General features: G+C 56.7%; 1 protein-coding gene across 3 annotated transcripts in view; it reads right to left on the reverse strand.

The window, feature by feature from the left end:
- Positions 1–3206: 3206 nt before the first annotated feature.
- The window catches only part of GLIS1 (GLIS family zinc finger 1), a 226475-nt gene continuing 205787 nt past the window's right edge, over positions 3207–23894 (reverse strand). For all 3 annotated transcript variants that reach the window (XM_059898590.1, XM_059898598.1, XM_059898606.1), the window contains 6 exons: positions 21143–21253; positions 16928–17060; positions 11809–11965; positions 6817–6995; positions 6125–6292; positions 3207–3675 (listed from right to left, as the gene is read on the reverse strand). In XM_059898590.1, the coding sequence (XP_059754573.1) occupies positions 3518–3675; positions 6125–6292; positions 6817–6995; positions 11809–11965; positions 16928–17060; positions 21143–21253 (906 nt within the window). In that variant the 3' untranslated portion in view covers positions 3207–3517. The remainder of the gene's footprint in view (positions 3676–6124; positions 6293–6816; positions 6996–11808; positions 11966–16927; positions 17061–21142; positions 21254–23894) is intronic.

A 23894-nucleotide genomic window follows, 5' to 3' on the forward strand; every position in this document is an offset into this window, starting at 1 on the left:
GAGACTCAGACGGGAGTGAGGAAGAAGGAAGCACACATGGGAGGGTCGGGAGAGAGAGAAGGAAGCCTCCTTATCTAGGATCAGACCTTGCAATTTAAAGAGAAAGGGAAAGAGAAAATGGAGGAAAAAGAGAAACAAAAGGAATGAACTGGGAGGAGCTGAGAAAGGGAGGAAGGAGAGAATTGGAGGAGGAGGGAGGGAAAAAGGGCACTGCAGAGAAATGGTGAGACAGGGAGAGGGAAACGGGAGGGAGGAGAGCCAGAGACAGACAGAGAACAGAGGGCCAGGGAGACAGAAGACAGACAGGGAGACGGAGGACAGAGGGACAGGGAGATGGAGACAGAGGACAGACAGGGAGATGGAGGACAGAGGGCCCCGATGGAGACAGAGACCAGGCCTAGGGGAGGCAGGCCAGTCTCAGCCTGGCCTGGACAAAGGCTAGGGCTGCGGGGCTGTCTGGAGCGGCTGCGCTGGAAGGGGAGCGTGGTCAGTCTCTGCAGGCCTGTGTGTCTGCACTCTGGGTCCTCCTTGAGGGCCCCCGGGCTGACTCAGCTCCACCGCCCTACAGACCCCGCAGGGCCCCCAGCCTTGGCCACCCTGGATGGGCTCCCCAAGTGAGAAACACCACGCCCTCCACCTGACCCGGGTCCTCCCTTGGGAGGGTGGGCAGCGGGCACACCTCCTCATTAGGGGCGGTAACCCCCATGCCCCCTGTGATGGCGTGACTCCTGCGGCGGAGTCCCTGGCACAGGGTCAGAGCTCAGGAGGGGCCACAGTTCTCCGTGTTTTCTAAATAAGGGATACAAACAGCACTGGCTGGGAAGGCGCTCAGGTCCGGTCTCCCAGAGGGCCCTGCCTGCTGCTGTGCTCCCCTAGACTTGGAGGCACCCTGCGGGCTTGGGGCATCAGGGCAGAGGATCCCCGAGGATGCCAAGAGGAGGAGCGGAGGCTCTGAGGAGACCCCAGCAGGGAGGGGAGCAATCACATTTCTAGCTCATGGTCGCTCACGAAAGCTATGACCTACCGAGCCCTACTGCGTGCCGGCTCTCAGCACCCGCCTGCTCCCCAGCTCACTTGTCTGTCTTTTCTCTTTCTTTGTCCTTTGCTTCTCCTGCCTTTGTCTCCTTTCCTCCCTTTCTCTGGCTCTCTGAAATTAAATAGAATCCAACTGCCAGCTCCCTGTGTGTTCTCCTGCTCACGACTCAGCCCTTTTCATTATTAATAGAAATATGTCCTCATTGTACAGCTTAATTCTGCTTATCTGGAGTGGATTAAGTGCTCACAGTGACATGCAGTACTGATTCCTGAGCATCCCTGTTAAAGGAATTCTACCACGACCTAATTAGTTCCATAAAACCAGTGGGGGACGGGACCAGGGGACGAGGGGAGCCTGGGTGGGAGTCAAGAGCCCTGGATCCCCATCCCATAATGTCAATGTGCTGAGTGACATCGTGCCCGTTCCTCCCGATGTCACTGGGGAGGAACTGGCCTGCTCCGGGAGGCTGGAGCTGGGAGAGGAGGTGGGAGCCAGGTCACCCCGAGTCTTCAAGGGGTCAGAGGTGCACTGGGTGAGAGCATGCGTTGTGGAGCCCGAGGCCTAGGTTTGGATCCCAGCTCACCATCTGCTGGCTGTGCTGTGAGGGCAAGTGACTTAACTTCACCGTCCCTCAGTTTCTGCATCTGTAAAATGGGAGGAACTGTCAGTCTGGCTCTGGCAAGAAGCAGATGGCCCTCTCAGTCTTGGGCAGTTGAGGAAGGTTCAATGAAGGGACTACACACAAGGCTGTGAGCCGGGTGTCAGGCAAGCAAGAGACAGTGCAGTGTGCTGACTTCCCTAAGAGTGGGAGCAATTCCAGTGCCAGCCCCTGCCTGAACAGGTAGGCTGGGGGCCATGTGAGAGGGCCCTTGACCTTCAATGGAAGATATAGCCTGCCGGGGACCCTCCTTCTTGCTCTCCCTGCCATACTGGGCTCCTCATTGGCCGCAGCCAGCTGGGAGCCAGCACGAAGGGAGCCCCAGAGATAGGTTGGCCCTGGACACAGGGCAGGCAAAGCGTCTACCTGGGGTGAACGGGCGTCGGGGAGCTGACCCAGGAAGCACACGCAGGCCAGCACAGAGCGGCACACTCACAGACCCCCGTAGATTATGGTGGGGGGCGGGGAAGCCAGGCACACGTCACAGGTTCTGTCGCCACTTGGCTGGGTGGCCTCTCTGAATCCTAGTTTCCTCTCTTTATAAAGAAGGGGTTGCTGGATCTTTCCATCTTGCTTTGCCTAACGCAGCCACGCAGTACGAAGAGGTGTCCCTTTGACCTGGCTTTGAATCCTGGTCGCTCCTCTCACCTAAATGGGGATAGAAAGACCCTCCACAGGGCTGTTTCCCAGAGCCGGGGTGGGGGGCAGTGGGAGGAGAGCCCTGCACAGAGTAGGTGCTCAGTAAACATGACCTCCCTTGCTTCATTTCACTTCAGCAGTAATGAGGCAGGAATTTTCCCTGAGGATTTGTTTTTACAAGCTGACCTTCAGGATGACATGGTGAGACACAGGACACTGTTCAGGGCACCTGCATGGGCCTGGGCTGTGGGGAGGGCGGCCGCCTTGTGGGAGCCTTGGTGCCCTCCGAACTGGCCTCCTCTTCCCTCCCTCCTGGGCCACTCAGGGTGGGTGGGGCTCTATGTGAAAAGGATGTTCTCTGCACCCCCGCCCGCCTGTAGTGGCCTTGCCTCTGCCCCTTGCCCGCTGGAGGCTGTTCGGGCTCTGTCCCTGGAAGGCCTGCTCTGCCCTCCCCTGGCTTCCCCTGTTTACCCAAAGCCAGTGCCAGAATTGAAGCACGTTTTCCCACCAGCTGAGGAGTCAGTGCAGAGAGCAAAGGTCTGGTTCATATAGGGATTCCAATTTCAGTCCCAGCCTTGGTCTGCTTGACTGCCAGCGGGGGTGAGCCTGCCTTTCATTGGTGTCCGGGGACCAGTGCCGGTGTCTGTAAGGCCCACAGCATGTGGTGGCGGCCCTGTGATGCGGGCCCCCGTCCCTGCCGAGGGAACCCAGGGACCGAGCTGGGCTCCGCACCTCGGCTCTCTTACACACGCCTCCACTGCTCTCCTGGTCTCGGCCTCTAGGCTGAATCGCAAAGCAGAACCGGGCCCCCAAGTCTCATTTCCAGTTTTTAATGTTTTTCTTGTAAAACCAAAAATATAAAACTGGTAGGGGAATGGAAAACAAGTTCTGTACATTTTATATACACGAGGTCTGTGATTTCGAAACCATGGGGGAAACAAAAGGAAGACACAGTCAAGGGATGCCACAGGTCACGGATGCTGACGGGCACCTCTGAGCACCTGGCTCAGGCTCGGAGGCTCAGTCCCGGCCAGTGCTGCGCAGCTGCCCCAGACCAGGCACCCCGCGCTCTGCGGAGCGGTGGCCCGGCTGCTCGGGCCGCGTGCCCCGAAGGTGGGAACAGACGGCGGGGCGGGCAAGGGAGCGTCTGCGGTGGAGGTCAGGCAGGTGTGGGCGGCGTTCCTTCAGGTGTCTGTGTAGATGGAGGGGATGTGACTCAGGCAGTGGTCAAAGGCCCCGTTGGGGAAGAAGCCGCAGTCCTCGGGGCCGCTGGACACGACGTCTTCTGATGGCTGCGGTGGCAGCACTGTGGGGCATGGGGCCTCGGCCAGGGCCTCGTAGCCTGTGGGTGTAGGGGGACAGGGTCCAGACTGGAGAACTCAAGGGCCATGCCTTGTCATCTTTTCCCAGCTCCCAGACCCCACCCTCCTGCCCAGGCTCCCTCGTCACGGTGTCCCCTCAGCAGGGTGCTCTGAGCCCTCTGCTCTTCCAGATGGGGGAGCTGGTGGGCGGGGAGGGGGCTTGGGAGGAGGCTCCTTAGGCCTTGTACCTCCAAGGGGCCCAGGGCAGTTGGGGAGAGAGGCAAGGGCTGGCGTGGGGCAGTCCATCACCCAGTGCTGGACTGTGGGGCGGAATGTGGGGAGGAAGGGGAGGTCGAGGTGGGAACATCACAGCTCTAGCCCTCAAGGGCTGGTTTTCTCCTGGCAGAAGGACCCCCGCCCACCGCCACCCTTTCAGGTTCCTCTGACCCAGCAGACACAAGAAACCCAAAGAAGGGGGCCAGCACTCATTGGGCGTTTACCAAAAGCTCATTTAAATCTTGTCTCACTTAAGCTTCACAACAATCCTATGAGGTGGGATTCATTATCCCATTTTACAGGTGAGAAGACAGGCTCAGAGAAGGCAAGCTCCTTGCCCCAGGTCATAGTAAGCAGGGGAGCTGGGATTTGAACCCAGGTCCATCTGGCTCTGAGACACCTGGCTCTTCCATTGGACACACTGTCTCTGGGGTGGGGGCCTGAAACCTAGAAGGAGCCTAGAAAGGTCGTCTTATCCAGTCCCTGACCTAAGGACTCTGTCCCTGAGCTGCTGTCATGAATTTGTATAACCTGAGACAGATGGGTCTCAGTCTTCCTGTCTGTGCAATGGGATCTGACCAAACTAATCCTGAGGCCCCATGGCCCTACCTTGTTGGTCCGGATTCAATCCTGTGAGTCTGCTCTCAGCTTGGCAGAGGAGGTATGGGCAAGGGCACTAGATGCTGGGCTGCCACCCAGACAGAAAGGGAGAGGGGAGGCCAAAAGAACCCCCTACCCAGGTGTGGGGGCATGGAAGCTGCCTCTCGCCCCCCCCTCAGAGCTATTTATTTCAGGGCTTGCTGCTAAACCAAGAAAATCCCGCCTAGAGCTGGATGGGGCCAGGGGGAGGATGGGGTGGTGAGAGCTGGCAGCGCTGGAGACGGCGGCGGCGGGTGCCTAATCACGCACCAACCCACGTGCAAGCAAACACGGAACACGCCCCCCCGCCCCCTGCAGACCTGTGGTCAGGTTCACATCTGCCTCTCGTGCATGCGTGTGACACATGTCCACTCACAGAAGTATGTACACCATACCCGAACACACAGGCACACACCTGCACACAAGCATGCTCATATGAAATGGCCCAAACATGCTAATACACAACCATGCACACACACGTGTACACACACAGAGGGGAATCACAGGAGGAGGACACATGTGTGCACAGACACGGCATGAACATCAGCACAAGCACGATGTGGAGCACATGTCTGCAGACACAAACACACGTGCCACCGAGCTCCTTACACACGTGGGGGGCTCACACTGCTGGGAACCCACCGTGCTGGCCCTGCATGCACATGCATGCACATGGCCACACAGACGTGCCCCACAAACACGTGTAGAAAGAAGACACGCACAGACCCGGAGCGTGTGTGTGAGCAGGAACACGGGTCCACACGCAGGTGACCCACAGGTTTGTGTGTGCTCGGCTGTGGCCTTGGTGCTTGTCCCTGGTCCTTATCCCTCCACCCCCAGCCGCACACACCCAGAGCTGCCCAAGGGGCCTCTGGGAAGGGTCTCAGGCTCCCCTTTGTCTGGGGCCCCACCATCCTGCCCAGGCCTTGCAGCTTCCAGCTAGATCTGAGCCCCGAGGCTGATCTGGGGTGGGCTTGGCTTGGGGACTTCCGGTACCACCCATCTGATGCCTCCGCTCTGACCAGGCCTGGCCCTGGGGTCTGAGACCTCCACTCGGGCCGTGCGCAGCCCTCCCCTCTCACTGGGTTCTCCACCCAGCTGGGGGCATTACTCGAGGAAGGCCCAGGGCCCTGAGGGGGACACAGATGCAGCATAAGGAACAAGCACAACCTCTAGGCTCTGTCTCTTCCTACAGTGTGGCCTCTGTGGGCCTCGGTTCCCTCATGTGTTAAATGGGGATCAGTACTTGTCTCATTCCCTGCTGTATTCTCAGGGTTTACAACTGTGCCTGGCACACAGTAGGTGCTCAATAAATATTTAAAAGGAAGCATCAGTTAGACAGGGAGCTCCTAGTCTGATTCTTCTCTGTGTGAGAGTGCGGAAGGAACACTGAGGCTGGGGTCAGGCAGCGTGCAAATCCCCACTCTGTGGGGTCCTGGGACCTCCCTGCGCCTTTAGCTCCACCTCTGTAAAGTGGGGATGATCCTACCTCATAGGGCTGTCCCAAGGCTGTGGGACAATATGCACGAAGCACGCGGCACAGGAATGGAAAGGAGGCATGCAGGCAGGGCTTACCTGTGGCAGGTAAAGGTGCACTGAGGCCATGGTAGTCATTGGGCCGCAGGGGGTTGAAACCGTGGGCCTCCCCGGCCAGTCCGTCCCCACTGGCGGCCTGCTCGGCTGACCGGTAGCAGTCACCATAAGGGAAGCAATTCTGGATGGAGTGGAAACTGCCCTGGTAGCCTGCAGGGGGAGTCAGCGGGGGCTGCATTCAGAGGGAAAATGCCCAGGGAGGGAGGGGACGGTCCCCCACTGCAGTGCTCAGCCCCCCACACTGTCCTGTGGGCATGGGGGGTGTGAATGAGTGAAGAGAGCCCCAGGGTGGAGGAGGCGCGGGGGGTCCTGCCCTGCATGGGGTTGGGTGAGGTGGTCTCACGTGGCTGTGCCCGACGACAGTGCTTGGGGGGAAGGGACTGTGGGCCCTCCCCCGACTTCCGCTCCGAGATACCCCATCACTCACTGCTCCTCCAAGCAGCAGGCCAGTCCCACCCCCAGCCATCAAAGGGAACGCTGTTCCCTTTGATGTCTGGTCGATGGAACAAACTCTTACTCAGCCCTGCCTCCCGGCTTTTCCCAGTGTGGCCCTCAGTGCCCGCCATCATTCTGAGTACCCACCTGCCACCCCCAGGCCAGTGTCTCCTGCCTCTTGGGCAGCCTGAGTGGAATCGGTGGGTACATATGGAGAGGGCCCCCTGGCCAGAGCTTACCTTGCGGGCTGGGCAGAGGCTGGGGCGGAGGGCTCTGGAAGGGCGGGTAGGGTGGCTTGCTGGGGAGCGTGGGGAAGGACTGGCCCCCTGGAGAATGGCTCTGGGAGGATGGTGGCAGTGGCGGTGGCGCAAGCCCCTTCAGTGGGCTAACCATGGGCGAGAGGAGGCCGGGTCCCAACCTGGAGAGAAGAGACAGCCCTTAGCAGGATGGGCTCTGGGGCATGTGGGCGCCACAGGCGTGCCTGCCACTTCTTGTTCCCCTTCAGCAACGGTGAGCTCACTCACTGACCTGCTCTAACTTACAACAGTGCAGTTAGAAGAGGAAGCTTTTATTTCTGATTATGTTCAAACTGGAATTAAAATTTTAAATCCTGTAAGCTTTAGAGTCCAAAGGAACCGCTAAAGAAAAGCTTCTATTTGGTATTTAGGACTGATAGTCAAGACCACTGGTTATAACCACAACCTCTGGAGTCCACAAAACTGTTTAAAACCCCATCTGCTCTCACTGCCCATGTGACTTTGGGCAAAATGCTTAATGTCTCTGAGCCTTGGTTTCCTCACAGGGTTGCTGTGTTCTCCACCTCGCAACTCCACTGCAACTCTTTACCCAGGGTTAAATACCAGCCACCCCTGCTGGATCCCCACACCCTAACTCTGTGCAAGCCGCTCTGGTCACCAGCAGGATGAGTCCAGGAACAGCCCCACTGAAAGTCGGGGCAGTTTCTCAGCAGGATAACATCCCAAGGCACTAACAGTCACCATTCACCCATTGAACCTCTGCCTCGCTCCAGACCCTGTGAGAGATGTTCACAAATCAGAAAACCAAGGCTCAGAGAGGTTGCCCAAGTTAGTCCCAGCCACACAGCACTGACCCCATGGGTTATGGTGAGGATAAAATTAAATAAAGCAATGTAGACAAAGCACCCAGTATGATGTCAGATACATTCTTAGCCACACCGTGAATCATCAGCATCATCATCAAGGTGAAAGGAAGGAAAACTAGCACTTAGGTCTGATGTCCAAATTGGTCTCTAGTCCTCTGCATGGTGTACTTTGAGGGACCTTCTATCTCCATCTCTGGCCATCTCTCCTCCACTTGCACACATCCTGTGATGGGGGACTCACCACCTCCCTTCGTACGCAGCCTGAAGGGGTGCGGGCCTCAGCCCGTACTCTCTGGAAGCTCACCTTCTGAAACGAGCCTGCAGCGGTTGAGAGCTATGCAGCCACCCTGAACCCAGCTGAGCCCCAGTGGGCTGTGTAACTAGGCTTCATGTCACTGTACACCAGGTTCCTTCCTCTTGCCGCCTTCCTAAGCCTCTGAGGTCCGCTCACAGGAACCCAAATGACCCTGGGGTCAGGGGGACTTGGCTGAAGGCTCACAGCCTATGAAGCATTTATGTGCACTGCAGAAAGAGGACGAGTGTGAGGGCTCAGAGTCTTTATTTTCTTGTTTGCATTAATGGTTATGTTGGACCATTCACGTTAGAATACTCTATGAACTCAATGTCACAGCTCCAGGTGAAGCTCCAGGTGACCTTTTCAGGCTAGGCATGTTACCCCTGCCCACCCTCCAACACATGAAGAGGTGTGAACAGACAGATCAGTGCCTCTCTCTGAGGGGAGCAGGACTGTCTCAAAACAAGGAAAGATTTGGGGAGAGGTTGGTGGGCTTCACGTCTGTAGCTCTGCAGGGTCCCCATGTGCTCTAACTTGAGCATCCTGCTGTCACTGCCCCTGTGATGACACTGCACTGTCATCATTCCCATGTCTGGGACCCCCACCACTGTGTGAGTATGCTGAAGACAGCAGAAAGGGGCTTCCACGCCAGGTCCCTGGTCCCCAGGCCCAGCATCTAAGGCCCTGGAGGTACACGTCAGCCTCCGTAAGCTGATGAACTGATCCTCATCGTGACTCCATGAATTAATTGTCATTATCATCAACATGTATATTTTTAGACCTGTCTCACAGGGCCATCAAGTGGGTCTACAACTGTGCTCTATAAACTGTGTAGGGCTGTGCACAAGCCATGGGTCCTCATAACCAGTTCTCTCAGCTGAGGCTGGGTCCAGGTGTGGCCAGGAGGGTGGGTCTTCCTCCTTCCAGCCTGCTGAGTGGTACCCTCCTGTCTTATGCCCACCCCATCCTGGCACCCACAGCCCAGTTCTTCCGCGACTTCCTGTCGGTCCCCTCCCCTGGGAGCCCCTGCGGGGAGGGCCAGGCCTGGTCCTCTCAGTTACTCCCTGCTCAGCACCGGGCCTGGCACATAGCAAACAGCTGATAAATACTAACAAATGGGCTTCTGAATCACTCAGCTACAAAATCCAGAGATTAACGGCACTGCAGACTTAAGGAGAACCAGATCCGAAGGGGAAAAAACATGCATTTTCAAAGTTTGTTTCTCCTGTCTCAAACCTGCCATAAATTCCCATTTGCCACCTTCACAGCCAGTGAAATTAAACAGAACACGACTCTCCCCTCAGCAGACGTGAAGGCTGAGGTTATACTGCTCTACCTGAACTCTTTAAAAGGAAAAAAGATCATCTGGAGCTCCTCTTCTGAGTCATGCAAATGATCCCTAAATCAAATATTTTTGCTTCAATTGGAACCTATAAAAATTAATATAAAACCTCACTGGCCTGGCAGACTAGGGCTTCATACCTCGTACAGGGCCGGGGAGAAAAAACCACCCTATTGAGAGTCTTCTCTTAGCCAGGGTAAACAAATTTGGTCATGAAGTCAGGCCCTCTTAGCATATTTTTGAGTGAATCAGATAATTCTGTCAAGCTATTTAACGTCCCAGCAAACCACCAGGGAGCTGCGAGTGGCCTTCCATGTTGACTTTGGCAGGAAGGGGAGGCTGAAGGCCTTCCCCCCTTCCTCGCCTCTTCTCAGGGGCTGAAAAAAGAAACCCATTCAAGCTGGGCCTGGGCCTGGTGTCAGGCGTGAGGGCCCTTCTCTCGGGCAGCCCATGGGAGCCTGGGCACCTGGCTGGTGGGGCTGGCTTGCCCGTTGCTCCTGCAGGCACGGGTGGCCGAGCGGGCCTGGGGTCCTGTCTCCGTCCTGTCATCACTCTGCCTCTCGCTGCAGGAATTCTTGATGGGCACTTATGCAGGCGGCAGGGAGGTGATGAATGAGGAGGAGCAGAGTGCACAGGCCTGAGAGGGGAAAGGCCTCTGGTTTATTTTTCTTTGGTTGGCGATGTTTTGGGGCTGGCTGTGGGTGAACAGGTGGCCTGAGCCAGTGGGTGGGGGACAGGGGGGTAGTGTCCAAGGAACCTGTACCGGGTGACACATACATTGTCAGGCATGTGTAGCTGATCCTCACCACCTTCCTAGAGGAGGGTATTTTAATGCCCATTTTACAGAAGAGGAAACTGAGGCTTGGGGAGGGCTTGGTTTTCTGGGTCCCCCTTTGCACTCCATCATGCTGCCTCTTTGTGGCTCTTCCCCTACTCATAGCCAGTCTTCCCTGCTCACCCAGGGGTTCATCTCTGACCAGCCCTCCTCTCCCCACCCAGCCAGAGTGTCCTCAAGTCCTGCTCATTCCATGGCACTCATGCCTTCTGAGCGTTCCTCCTCCCTCCCACAGGTGCTGGCTCAGGCTGCCATCCACCCACCTTGGACGCTGCAGTCCAGCCCCACAGTGCAGGCTGTGCCTTCTCATCCCCAAACCTGACCTGTTCACTGCTCAACACCCTTCAGACAGAGCCCTGTCACAGGCCCCATGATCTGGCCCTGGTGACCGCTCTCCTGAGCCTATCACCCCACACGAAGGTTCAGGCTTCTCAGAACACACCAAGCTCTCACCACACCTGCCCATGCTCTGGCTGCTCCTTCCTCCCAACCTCTCTACTCGGCCAGCTCCTACTTAACCTTGGAGGCCCGGCTTAACACCACCTCCAGGAAGCCTTCCCTGACATCCTCCCCCACCACACTGGGTTCTTCTCTGGGTTTCCACAGCCCCTTCTGCTTTCTTCCCTGAAGGCACTTGCCCCGCATCATCAATCCCTGTAGGTCTATCACAGGGAGCTTCACCAGGGCTGGCTGGGGGCATCAGTGGCCTCAGCACCAGGCCCAGGGCCCTGCCCTCATCAGGGGCTCAATAGCTGGACACTGAATGAACGGATGAGTGAGTAGCAAGAGGAGCCCTGGACAGCGAATTTGGTAATGAACTCAGGCTGATGGCCCCACGCACAGGCAGGCCACAGCTGCAGCCTTGAGAAGAAAGGGCAGGGGAGGAGGAAGGTGATGGGACCAGGCCTTGGGGGACAAGTCTGATCAAGTCAAACTTGGGGGACAAGTTTTGATCAAGCAAAAGTGGCAGGGAGGGCAGGCGGTAGGGCTGTGAAACTTCCCTCTGCCCATTTGCAAGGAAAACAGATTTCTGAAGCATTAGGGGCCAGCAATTAGCACATTCCTTGTTTCCAGCCAATTAAATGGCCACAATGGGAACCACCCTGAATGCAGAAAGAGGCCTCCTCCCTGCAGTGATCCTGCAGTAAGGGCTTCTGGACAGCCCTGGCGGGCCGGCCAATGGTCACAGCTGCATCGGCCGGAAGTGGGGACGAGACCAGGCGGGCCTCTCTGGAGTGGGCGGTGGGCAGTCTGCTCACCAGATACACGGTGCCAGCCAAAGAGAAGTCAGGGTGAGGCTCCCAAGGAGGCCTGGCTGTGGAAGCCCAGAATGCAGGTCGGGTGGGGATGCAGCATCTTCCCAGGGCCGCCCCCCAGGGGGTGGAAGGGGCACGAGGTGAGGCACTGAGAAGCCCCAAACTGATATCGTCCACCTGGTAGGGTTACCGTGAGGCACTGATGAAATCGTGCACGGCTAGTATTTGGTACAGAGCGCAGTACATGTAGGTGCTGCATAAACGCTGGCTCTTTTCATTATTAGTAACAACCATTTAGTGGGTGGGACGCCTGCCCTCACCTGCTGCCCGTGCAGGTGCCCACCTGCTGTCCCGGAGGAGGACTGGCTTGCTGTACATACCCATCCCTGGTGCTCTCAGCCGTGGGCAGAGGGGACAGATGATGGTGGGAACTGGTGGTGGCGTCCAGTGGGTGGTGCCTGGAAGGGACATCGTGCATAGGGGGCAGGATGCTTGATGCGAGCCCATTATGGGGGGTGATGGAGCCGGGATACACGCCTGCAGGAAAGCAAACAAATATCACTGGGCTTCGGCCACTCCCCAGAGATGGCTGCAGATGCCCCAGAAGCCGTGCGCCTGCGGAGAGAGAAAGACAAGAAGGGAAACCAGCGAGGTTGTATTCATAGAAGGTTAGGGGCCCAAACGGGGGAGACGATGGCCCCACTCTGCTCTGTTCATGCTGTAGCTGAAGGGCTGTGTGCGGGGCTGAGGCCTGTGCTGAGAGCAGGGGTGGACTGACAGGGGCTGTCAGAGGCATGGGGTGGTCGGGCTGTGTGTGTGCGTGTGTGTTTACTGGGGCAGAGGGGTGTTGAATGGAGCAGGCTGCCTCAAACCTCTGGGGCTGTTCTGGGAAAGAAGGGGCTTGCTCTGTGTAGCCCCAGTAGACAGAGACCCTGGAATGAAGAGATGTTTGAGAGAAGCAGACTCTAGCTCCAGGCCTGGCCGTTCCTTCTAATAGGCAGAGCTGCTGTAGGGTCACAGGCTGCCTTTGGAGAAAATTAACTACCCAACCCCAGAGATGTGCAAGCAGCGCCGGGATGTCTGCTGTGAGGGGTTCTAGAGAGAGGATGGCTATGCTAGCTGGATGGCAGGCTGGCCTGGGAGACTTGGGAGGAGGGATACCACAGATGGCTGTGTAGGCTGTACACTGCACAAGGGTCCCGACCGAGAAGAGGTGTCAGCCATGCTCTAGTCTCAGATTCTACACCTCTAGCAGACACCTGCAGGCTGGTACCACCTTTTATCACCTTTTACTCTCAAGGGTCTTACCCTTGTTAAGAAGACAGGTGGGCTAATGAATCAAATGGGGGACACTAGTCAGTCCAGGGTCCCAACTGAGGGTCTGAGAGTAGTTACTGAGGCCACTGCTTCCCAAATGCCTTCACCAAGGAACCCCAATTAGAGGGGAGAATGAACCCCAACTCTGGGACTAGAGCCTGAGAAGGTCACAGCAAAGGCTGCAAGTTTTGACGTTCCCTATTTCATCTGAAAAAAAAAATGAGGCCAATTTTGCACCCCTTCTTTAATCTGGCCATGTTTATTTGAACATTAATAGAAATTGACATCATTTTCCCAGAAATCAGTTCATCAAGTTGATGCCCTGGGAGGACTCTGTGGACCTGGGGGATTGTGCCCCGAGCTGCACTGATGCAGCGTCCACTCTGTCAGCTGCTACGTTTCGAACATCACTCTGGTCATCGTGGATCCAGACCCAATGTTCTCAGCACCTCATGAGGACCATCTGAGAATACACCACACTCCTTTCATGGATGCAGTAAAGGAGGAACTTTTACCTTCTTAGGTGGTTCTAAGGCTAGCCCATCCCAGGCCTGCAAGTCAGGGAACTACTACCAGGAACTGAGCAGGGCTATGGTAGGGATTGCAAGCTCAACGCCTTAGGTGGCACGGCAGGGAGCAAAGTAAATGAACCGGCAGGGTTTACGGTAGGGGACTGTGGCACCACACAGGTTGTAGACCAAACAGTTTGCAATCCCTGGCCAGGAGTTGGAGCAACAGACATCCTATGGAAGGGTTACATTAGGTGAAATTCTAATCTATTATTTACAACAGTTAATTAAGAATATACTATACATCAAGTTCTTTTTCCACACTATCAAGTTTAAGCATCTCAACAACTGTCAATCGGGCAGATAATATGATCTCATTTAAAGATGAAGAAACTAAGTCTTAAGAACTTCGGTGATTTGTCAAAAGTCATGCAATGGGCAGCTAATCAGGCCTCCCATTTCCCAAGGAAATGGCCTGGGGCTCCAGCTCAGGCTGCAGCCTGGATGTCTGGCTAGGGCCCTCTGGTCCAGGCTTCACTGTGGGCTGGCTGTGAGACCCAGGCTCTGAATGGGCTCCTGGGAGCCTCCGCCTCTCAGCCCCAGTCCCTCCCGCTCCATCTCGGGGACCTCTGTTCCCACGGGCAACATCCATCGGCCATCTCCTTCGGCCACACATCCCTCCCAGCTTGGTCAGGAAGGCACAGGAGGGGGTTTCTGCGGATGGGGCCTGGCTCAGTGCTGCCCACGGCCTGCTCCGCTCACCGCTCTCTACGGCACCTCCTCACCTGCCATCTTGAACCAATCTGGGAGTCTGACAGCTGGGAAGGCCTAGAATCCTGATAAATCCTGCTCCCTCTCCCTCAGCCATGCTGACCTCATGCTTCTCATGTCCTCACTGCCCATCACGTTACCAGGGTCAGCTGAGGGAGGCCTGCCGGGTAAGCTCCTGAGGGTTTCCTGTAAAGAGAGCTGGTCCTCCCTGATGAGAGACAAGCTAGAGGGAGCTTCCCATAGTCAGACAAATGAAGATTTGAGGCCGCCCTCACCAGCCCCTCCCTAACCTCACCCCTCTGTTCTGGACTCTTCTGTCCACACTCATCGAATCTGTCCCATTCCCCCTGCCTTTGCCCTGCCTGGTCCAGGTCCCTCTCTGTACAGCCCCCTGAGGATGAACACACGGTAGGCGGCTGAGTATGCGGACCAGGCATGTTGAACATGTGGACAGACAGCGTGTGGGAAGGAGGGAACCACTGTATCGTGAGGAACAGCAGGAGCGGGGACACCATGGGGCCTGCCCGTTCTCTCCCCAGAACATACCACTGCAGGCTGTAAATCAGCATCATCAATCATCAGCCGTGCGCACTTAACCTCTGGCCCCAACATCTGTTCCCAACCGTGCCTCAGGCATCTGCTGTAGGGTCTGTAGAAGAACCTGACGGTCGAATCCCAGGGGGACCCAGGACTCCTGGGTTTTTCTGGCTGGTCCTTTTCTCCCCACTGTGCTGGAAGCAGCTCAAGGACAGGGACTAGAACAGAGCCTGGCACACAGTAGATGCTCAGTATGGCGAGATGTAGCATTGGCAGCAGGGAGGCAGCAGATGGTTTGGTTAAGGGCACAGGCTGCAGCCAGATGGCCTGGGCTGAAATTGGCCTCTGCCATTTACTGGTTGTGGAACCTCAGCAAAAAGTTACTTAAGCTCTCAAGGCCTCAGTTGCCTCATCTGGAAAAGAAAGAGCATACTAGCATGTACTTTCTGAGACTGATGTGAGGATTATGTTAGTTAACACACATATGTATAGGCCCTAGAACGGCTCCTGGCAGCACATATTCAATAAATGTTGGCTGTTGCATTATTAGGAGATGGATGAGTAAATAGTTACTCTTCTCCTTCACCATGAGACACAAAAGATAATGATAAAATTCTCAGTCACATGGGTTCATATAAGGGATCACATCCACAGTCCCATTTGTTGCCACGGCAGGTGTGGGACGGGGCGGGGAACTGAGGCTCAAGGCAGGGGAGACACCCCTCACTCACTGTCGGAGCAGGCCTGGGCAGGCTTGGTATCACCCCAGTGCCCTTCCCGTCCACGATGCTGCCTCAGTGACTTCACTTCTCATCTGCAGCATGGGCTCACTGGTGACTGGATGAGATGATGTTTGTAAAGTGACCAGCCCAAGCAGGTGCTCAAGAGATGATTGTTGCTGGTTCCGACTGCTCTTGCTGGGACAAGCCCTGGGATAGCATCTGGGAGAACAGGCTTCCAAATTGGATCTGTTGCTGATTTTTCTGGATGACCTTGGGTCAGTCCTTTTCCTGCCCAGACCTGAGTCCTCCCAGGGTAAAAATGATGCGGCTGCAGGACCTCGGCCCCAGGGTAGCCATTATTAATCAGTCCCAGCCCTCTTTCCTGCTGAGCCTCAGAATCCTTCTCAACACACAGCTCCAGCCACAGGCAGCTGGCACTTGAGATGCAAACCTTTATCCCTAGACTAGGTCATCCCTAGGGTCTCTTCTCTACTAGGGTCCCTATTTTAGCAACTCTGACCCTATGAGAAACAGCCATGGCAGATGGGCCCCCTAGCTGGAGGGAGGTGGGTGTGGTCCCTCCTCCATGGACCCATCCTCCTGGGGTGTCCTCACCTTTGTGGACCTGTATGAGCACAGACCCTGTGAAGGGCTACCTAGAGAAAGAGGAAACACCTTCTCTTCCCGAGGTTGTTTGGTGAAGCGCTTTGACACAGTTTTAAATTTGCTGCAACTCTAAGGCTGAGGGGGGAGAATTTTTAAAAACTAGAAAATAAAAAATGTTTAAAATGGTTGGGGTAATTCAAGAAATCCCGAAGGGTGGGAAAAGCTTTCTGCTCTGATACTGTGGTTTCTTTGGGGGGTGGGGAGGGGGTAGAGCACAAGCATTATCAGCTGGAATCCACAGGCCACACTGCCCTTTTCTGGGCTGGATTCCCAAGCATCCAGGAATTCCTGCCAGGGCCTGAGACCTGCTCCATGGCCCGCGGCAGCTGGGAGGGACACACAGGCTGCCTCGGCTGGACCAGAGGCTCTGAGTGTCCGGCTGGATAGGCTGCAGGGTTCCAGGGGTTTGGCGGGCCCTATCTTATGATGAGCTGGAACTGATTATGGCCAAGCTGCCCAGCCTCTCAGAGCCTCGGTTTTCTCCTCTGAAGCAAGGAGTCGTGGTGGGGAGTACATGGGACTTTAAGTTGGGGTCCAGGCCTGAGCCCTGAGGCAGGTCCTGAAGGAAGTGCAGGAGCTGCCCTCGTGAAGGGGAGGGGTGTGGAGGCTGGCAAGGTGTGTACAGTGGTTCAGAGGCAAGAGGGAGCATGGGGTGTTGGGGAACTGCGTCCAACGTGCCAAGGTTGGGGCAGGAGGCGGCCAGGAGTGCCTAGGCCCCGTGAGGCCTGGGGGGCCCAGCTGGGAGGAGCCTGGGCTTCATCCCACGGGCAATGGGGAGCCACAGAGGAGTGTGAAGGAACATACGCCTGGTCAGATAAGCTGCAGAGTCAGTAAGCCCCAAGGAGTGGGTGCCCTCCAGCAGGTCATGCCCACGTGGCCCCCGCTGCCCACAGAGCCTGGCCGTCCTCCTGGAGGGCTGGGTACAGGAAGGGGCCCCTCCGGGCTGTGCGCCTAGCCCTGCCTCCCTGCTTGCGTACCTGGGAGCAGCTCCTGGCTCAGGGTGCGGCCACCCTTCCCGTTGCTGGCAGCCAGCTGTGTGGATGCGTGGAGCTGCTGTAGGGCCAGACACTCGGTCAGGACATCGGCCTCGGCATCAGGGCACATGTGCAGCTGGGGAGTGAGCAGAGAGAGAGAGGGTGTGAGCGCGAGACCACCTGCCCACCGGCAACCCTCGCTTTAGAGGACAGGGCAGGAAGGACAGTGGCCCCAGGGCACGACCCCTCCCTCACTGTACCTCAGTTTCCTCATCTGTCAAATGGAGCTAATTATGTACACAGCGAAGGTTGTGTTAGTTCAGGGCTGAGAAGCAGATGCTAAGGGAAGATTGAACATGCAAGGGTTTTAATAGGGAGAGTGCCTGTGTGAGAGAAAACAGGGAGAGCTGGGCAGGCTGGGAGAGCCGTCAGACCAAGGGAAGGAGGGAGGCAGAGGAAGCTTCCTCGACTGGGAGCCTAGGGACCAGGGAGTCCTCAGGGAGCCAAAGTCTGCTGGGAGTCAGGGGGGTCCAAGTCTCCCAGGAAGGGGTCTGGCCTCACATCCCCACAGGGCCTGCCGGGCTCGGTCTCTGGCTGGGAGCGCCTGCAGGAGGGGTGGCCTCGGCACAGACGCCGAGAGGGCATCAAAGTGCAGCAGCTGGGGCCTCCCAGGTAGCTGGAGCTCTGTGAGGCCCATTATCGGGGCTGCTGCCGGGGTGACCGATGCCATGGAGTAAGATACAGGGGGCGCGCGGTTAAGTGTCTCCTCTCTGGCCCTCCCCTCCCCTGCCCGTAATGAGCAACAATACCCCTCAGGCCAGGCTGCTGTGAGGAGGATGAGAGGATGGGCATGAACTCTTGTTGAAGGTGCTGTGTCAAGGGCTGGCTGGCTCCACTGGCGGAGTCCCCCAGGCTCACACGACAGTGGGCTCGCTGGGTCGATACCTGGCCTTGAGGGTGTTGGCTAAGAGTACGCTTGGGCGGGCAAGTCTTTGGCCAACCGCCCTCAGCTGTCCCTAAAGACAGACTTGAGCTCGACACCTCAGACCATCTTCACGTCTCCAGATGGGGCCAGATGGGCACAGGGAGGGGCTGGTTGGGGCCCTCGGGCAATGGGGGGGCTGGCATGCACCAGGATGGGAGGGCCCCTTCTCCCAGGGAAATCCCAAAGCTGACCATCAGAGTCCTGAAGATTGACTTGTCCAAACCCTCATTTTATCTGGGACAAAACCGACCCAGAGAAGGCAAGAGCCTTGTCGCATGTCACACAGCAGCTGGGAGTCAGCCCTGAGGGTTTTTCTACCCTCTCAGGCCAGCTGGGCCAGCACCCAGGCTTGGGGAAGGCATGCCCAGCCTCCCGATGGGCTCTCGGCTCCCTGACCCAGCAGCTGTTTTCCATGTAAGTTAAGTTTCTGGCAAAAGAGGGCCAAGGCATGTTCTTACAGACCGCAATGTCGATCGGATTAGGAGCAGCGGGAGAGGAGAATTAAGGAAGAAAAGCATTTCTAATTCTCTCTGAAATGCAGCAGGGCTGCCAAAGAGCTGTCATAATACAAGGGTCGCTTTACCCAGAAAGATACATCATCCCCGATGGCTTTTAATGGATGCTTATTGTTGGGAAGTTTGCAGATCTGCGGCCCCAGGTCCCTGGGGCTCAATGCAAGCCAAGCACAGGGCCTGGGAAAACCAGGGCAGGATTCTGGTCCTCAGGCACCAGTCCGCTTGGGACGGAAGCCCCCCCTGGTGTGGAGCCTGGGCCATTCCCTGTCCCTGCCCAAGCCCCTCAACCTGAGAGCACTGGAGAGAGCTTGGCCCTGGAAGCAGATGGGTCTGGCACTGTCACTCCCACACTGAACAACTCTGGGCAGATTTGTTACCTCTCTGAGCCTCAGTTTCCACATCTCTAAAATGGGGGGAAAATTGCCCACTTCCTAGTTATAGTGAGGGTTATAGTGAGGACTAGCTGAGATACAGTCTGTGAAGCATCAGGCTCGTCTCTCCTTTCTCAGGGTGAACGTGTGTTCATGGCGAGCTCGTGGCCCATGCTGTGAACATGTCCCTTCTCTGCTCTACTGCTTCCAGGGGCTCCCAAGCCTGCCTGTTCCCTCCTCATTGTCTTTGCCACTGAGGCCTGCTTGCTTCTAGCACCCCATCTCTGTATACACCCATCCCACAGACTACAACAGTCTATTTCTCCAGCCTCTAGGCCTTTCTCTGTTTTATTCATGCCGTATCCACAGTTCTGAGAACAGTGCCTGGAGGACAGGAGCTGCTCCATAAATCTTGCCGAACAAATCAATGGGCTCTTCCCCCTCTGTCCTCCTCTGTCATGCTCATGTCCCCAGATTGGCCCCTGGTGTTTCTCTCCCCCCCCCATACCCTCCCTGGCACTCAAGCACCCGTGGCCCCAGTGGTCCTCAGGAGATGTGGGTTAAACCCAGCGGCTCACACACCGCCCGTCCAAAACAGAACCTGCTGCTTTCTTCTGCAAACCTGCTTCTTTCTTAGATTCTCTTTCCTGGTGAAGGGGACCACCACCCATCCGTCCATCCTGCCCCCAAACGTCTGACACTGATGCTCCTTCTGCCAGCTCCCCCACTGCCTAGCCAAGCAGTCGCCAAACCCAATCCCCTCCCACCTTGCCCCAGGTCAGCCCCCACTGTCTCCCCTGCTCCCCAGCAGTGGCCTCCCTGCCTTGAATTTCCCTCCAACCACCTCGACCCATTCATTCTCCACTAGGCCCCAGAGCCATCTTTCAGGGTGACAGGTCCCTTTTTTGCTTATAACCCCTTGATGGCACCCCCTGTCCTCAGGACAGCCCAGACTCCTCTGCAGGGCTTTGGGCTGTCCTGTCGCCCTGTCCCCACCGCCTCCCCTCCATGTGGCTTGCTGCTCAGCTCCGAGACAGGTAGGGGGCCCACTGGTCCTCACATAGTGATTTCAGCTTCAGTTGCTCTCTTGCGCACCATCTTCACCGGCCCAATGCTTACTCCTTCTTCAAGACTTAATGACAACACCCACCGACTTCTGTTCTGAACTTTTACTTTGGCCAAGTACTGCTCAAAACCCTTGACATAGATTTACTCATTTAATCCTCATGACAACACTTTAAAGCAAGCCCTCTTTGCCCCATCTGACAGCTGAGGACATGAAGAACAAAGGCGCTAAGACGCGTGCGTGACCGAGGCCATGGCGCTAGTAGCGGTGAGCCCGCAGGCTGGCCAGAGCGCACACCACTGCCCCACCCCTGGCCCCATGTCACTTCTTCCACGACCCTCCCATTCCCACCCTGACGGGCTAAAGCCCCTTCTCTGTGCCCTGTTCTCTGCACACGTCTATTGCAGTCTTTGTCATATCTCTTTATGTCTGTCTCTCACTGCCAGGTCCCCATTGAAGGTGGGGACCATGGTTTTGTATTTTTGCATCCTTGATGCTTGACATCAAATATTTATAAACAAGCCATGGCCAGTGGGCAGATGGATGAGAGAGGAGCTGGTGGACAGTCTGTGGGTGGATAGATGCCCGCTGGCTGAGGGTGAGGAAGTACAGATCTTCCTCAACTTATAATGGGACTATGTCCCCAATAACCCATTGTAAGTTGAAAATATCACAAGTCAAAAATGCATTTAATACACCTAACCTACCAAACACCATAGCTTAGCCTCACCTACCTTCAATGTGCTAAGAGCACTTACACGCACACAAAGCCTATCTTATAATAAAGTGTTGAATAGCTCATGTAACATATTGGATACTGTCCTGAAAGTGAAAAACAGAACGGAGGTCTGGGAACAGAATGGCTGTTAGCGTATCAGCTGTTCACCCTCGTGATTGTGCAGCTGACTGGGAGCTGCGGCCACTGCCGCTGCCCAGCATCACGAGAGAGGATCTACTGCACATCGCAGGGCTGGAAAACGATCAAAATTCAAAATTTGAAGTATGGTTTTTACTGAATTTGTAAAAATACCATCGTACCATCATAAAGTTGAACAATTGTAAGTTGAACCATCATAAGTCAAACCATCGTTAAGTCAGGGACTGTCTGGACACTTGGGCTGGTGGGAGGCAGATGGAGGGCAAGGGACAGCGGCACCCTTGGGTGTGGAAGGCTGAACGCACGCGAGCAGTGTGCCTTGTACCTGCCTTGATGCTGGACGGGAGGCCGGGAGGCCAGGTGGGGGCATCTGCAGAGACGGGCCTGGAACGGAGCCCTCTTACCTTCTTACGCACCTGCTGCTCTTTGGCTGAATGGGCCTTCACGTGCTTGCGGAGGGAGCTGGGGTCTGTGTAGCGCTTGGAGCAGCCAGGGATCTGGCAGGCGTACGGCTTCTGTAACATCAGAGAGCAGAGGTGGGGTGAGTGAGGGTCCACCTGCCAGGCCCAAGGTATCGCTGCGTGGCCTGCAGTGGGGAGGACGACTGGGCAAGGGGCGGCTGCAGGCTCACACCCTGTCCCTCCCTCCGTGTCCTGGGCCAGGAGGGGTCTGACTCAGCCAGGCCTGCCGATGGGTGCGGGGAAGGTGCCTGGCCTGGCGGTGAAGGAGGGGGTTTGTGTCTCCATTCTACCCTCATGCTGGGACCTCAGGTAAGTTGCCTCCCCTCTCTGAGTCTCACTTTTCTCCTCTGCATAATGCGGCCAACTGAGTTCTAAGGATTCTTTCTTTCAGCTCTAACGCTAGCTCTGAGAAAATATACCCTTTGGGGCTCATGGCTGCAGAGAAGCAGCAAGTAGACAACGAGTAAAGTGAGGCGCTGCCTTGGAGAGGAGGAGGAGGAGGAGGGCAGGGAGATGGGGGGGGACAGCACAGGGCAAGGCGGGCGCAAACATGGAGCCGAGCTGCACCACGGCAGGGCCCGGGCTGGGAGCCACTGACCAAAACTTGCCGTGGGTCCAGAGTCACAGGTCCTTGACCCAACAATCACGGGAGACCAGAGGGAACTGGATCTCAGACACAGCCCTGGGGAGGCTGTGCCTCCATCTGTGCCCTTTGCGTACCTTCCCCTCAGAGCCCCATCCCTCCTCTAGAATGAATCGATGCCCATCACCTCCCCTCTTTCCTGTCCAGACCCCACCCTGCTCTCTGCGCCTCCAACCTCCCCTCACACTCACAGCCAGAGGGCCTTTCTCACAGGCCTGGCCATGCTCTCACCTTCTAACCCCCCTTGGCTCCCTGGTGTCCTTGGATACAGTCCACGTCCGGGCACTGATGGCCCTTTGTGACTTGGGCCCTGCTTGAGTCCTCACCCCTCCTCCTGCCCCTGCACACCCACCGCCCAGCCCTCGTCACCTCCTCTCCAACCTCTCCTCGAGTCTTCTTCCCACTGCCACCTCCCGAGCTGCCACGGGCAGCGCTGTCCACCTGCGCTGCTGGGTCTGTTCAGTGGTGAGTTTTCCTCAGGAGAGGCTCCCTTCTGATTCATCTCAGGCCCCAGGGTCTGACCCAGGGCAGGGACCCTCTGGCTCTAACTGAATTCTGAGCTCTCTGTAGGGGCCTCCACAAGACCTTGCTTGGGGACTCCAGCTGCTACTTGAAGTCCCTAAGGCGCCCTTTTTGAACACATCTAGTGGCTCCGATTTCTCGGGGCCTTCTGGCCTCCAGCGACTGCAGGGGATGTCATGGGGAGGGGACGTTTGGAGGTGATGCCTATGTCCCCGTCAGACACGCCCACGGGAACTGCCCCCCAAACCTCAAGGTGAGTCAGCCCTGCTGGACCTCGCGGGGAGGGGGAAGCAGAGAGAGACGGCCATACCTTGGTGCTGCCACGGAGAGTTGCCAGGTTAAAGAAACGGAGGAGAGCAAAAAGAGAGAGACAGAGCAGTGAGAGGCTTGCCTTGCTGAAAGGAAGGTATGGGCGGGAGGGTGGAAGGCAGGCCTCAGACCTGTCCCCACACAACCACACGGAGACACAGACACAGACCAACACGCTACAGGGTCCCTCTCACACAGGCCTGCTCCCTACCCCAACATATGCGCGCGTGCGTGCGCGTGCACACACACACACACACACACACACACACATAGACACACACTTTCTCTCATGGGCCCTACCCTGCCCTGCCCCAGGCCCGGTCCCCTGGGGACGCTGATACAAATCCACACGCTTTTGTCAAAAAGCAAACAAACAGAGCTCCGTGTGTGCAGGCACCCTCGCCTGGAAAGAGGGCACAAGGCCCATCTCTGTGTTTGTTTTTCCAGGGCCTGACGTGTGTAGAACATTCCTCTGGCCCAGCTCCCTCATGAGCCCTCAGGAAACCCTGTGGCTGTCCCAAGCAGAAGCCAAGGCCCGGGCCTGGAGTCCCCACACCAGCTCCGAAGCCTCGTTAACAGCAGGACGCTCACGGCCGTGCTGTGAGCATGGAGCACCTCACAGCGCCCTCACCTACTGAGTCCCCAGAGTGCAGGCCCTGCGGGCGGGGCTGGCCACCCACGATCTCCTTTCTGTCTCACACCCACCCCGGGAGAAGCATCCCCGCTCTGCCGATGAGGATATCGAGGCTGATGCTTTGCCCAAGACCTCACAGTGAGTGGAGTGCCCATGACACTCTGCTAGGGTGCCCCCTCTCTTCTGCAGCCCTGAAGGGTCCAGGGAAGTGGGCAAAGGAGAGATTATCACCCCCTTCTTCCCTATAAGGAAATGGAGGCCAGGGCAGGATGGTCTGTGGCGGTCGGGACATGAACCCTGCATGGAGTGTCTGGGGCGTGGCAGGATTCAGTCAGCATTCAGTCAGTGAGTCATAGGCCAGGAAAGGAGGGACTCAAGTTTGCCGTGCAGATCCTGTGTCTGGGCTCCACATCTGTCACCTCAGTTGATCCCCTACCCCTCTCACGTGAGGTAGGTGTTTGAGGAAACTGAGGCCAGAGAGGATGGGTGGCAGTCCTCGGACCTCCGGGACCAGGTGGAGGGCCAGGGTTAGAACCCAGGCTGGTTCTCTCCAGTCTGTCCCACTGCTTTCCTGCCCATGGAGAGAA

The sequence above is a fragment of the Balaenoptera ricei genome, chromosome 1 (genome assembly GCF_028023285.1).
Source record: "Balaenoptera ricei isolate mBalRic1 chromosome 1, mBalRic1.hap2, whole genome shotgun sequence".
Classification (NCBI taxonomy): Eukaryota; Metazoa; Chordata; class Mammalia; order Artiodactyla; family Balaenopteridae; genus Balaenoptera; species Balaenoptera ricei.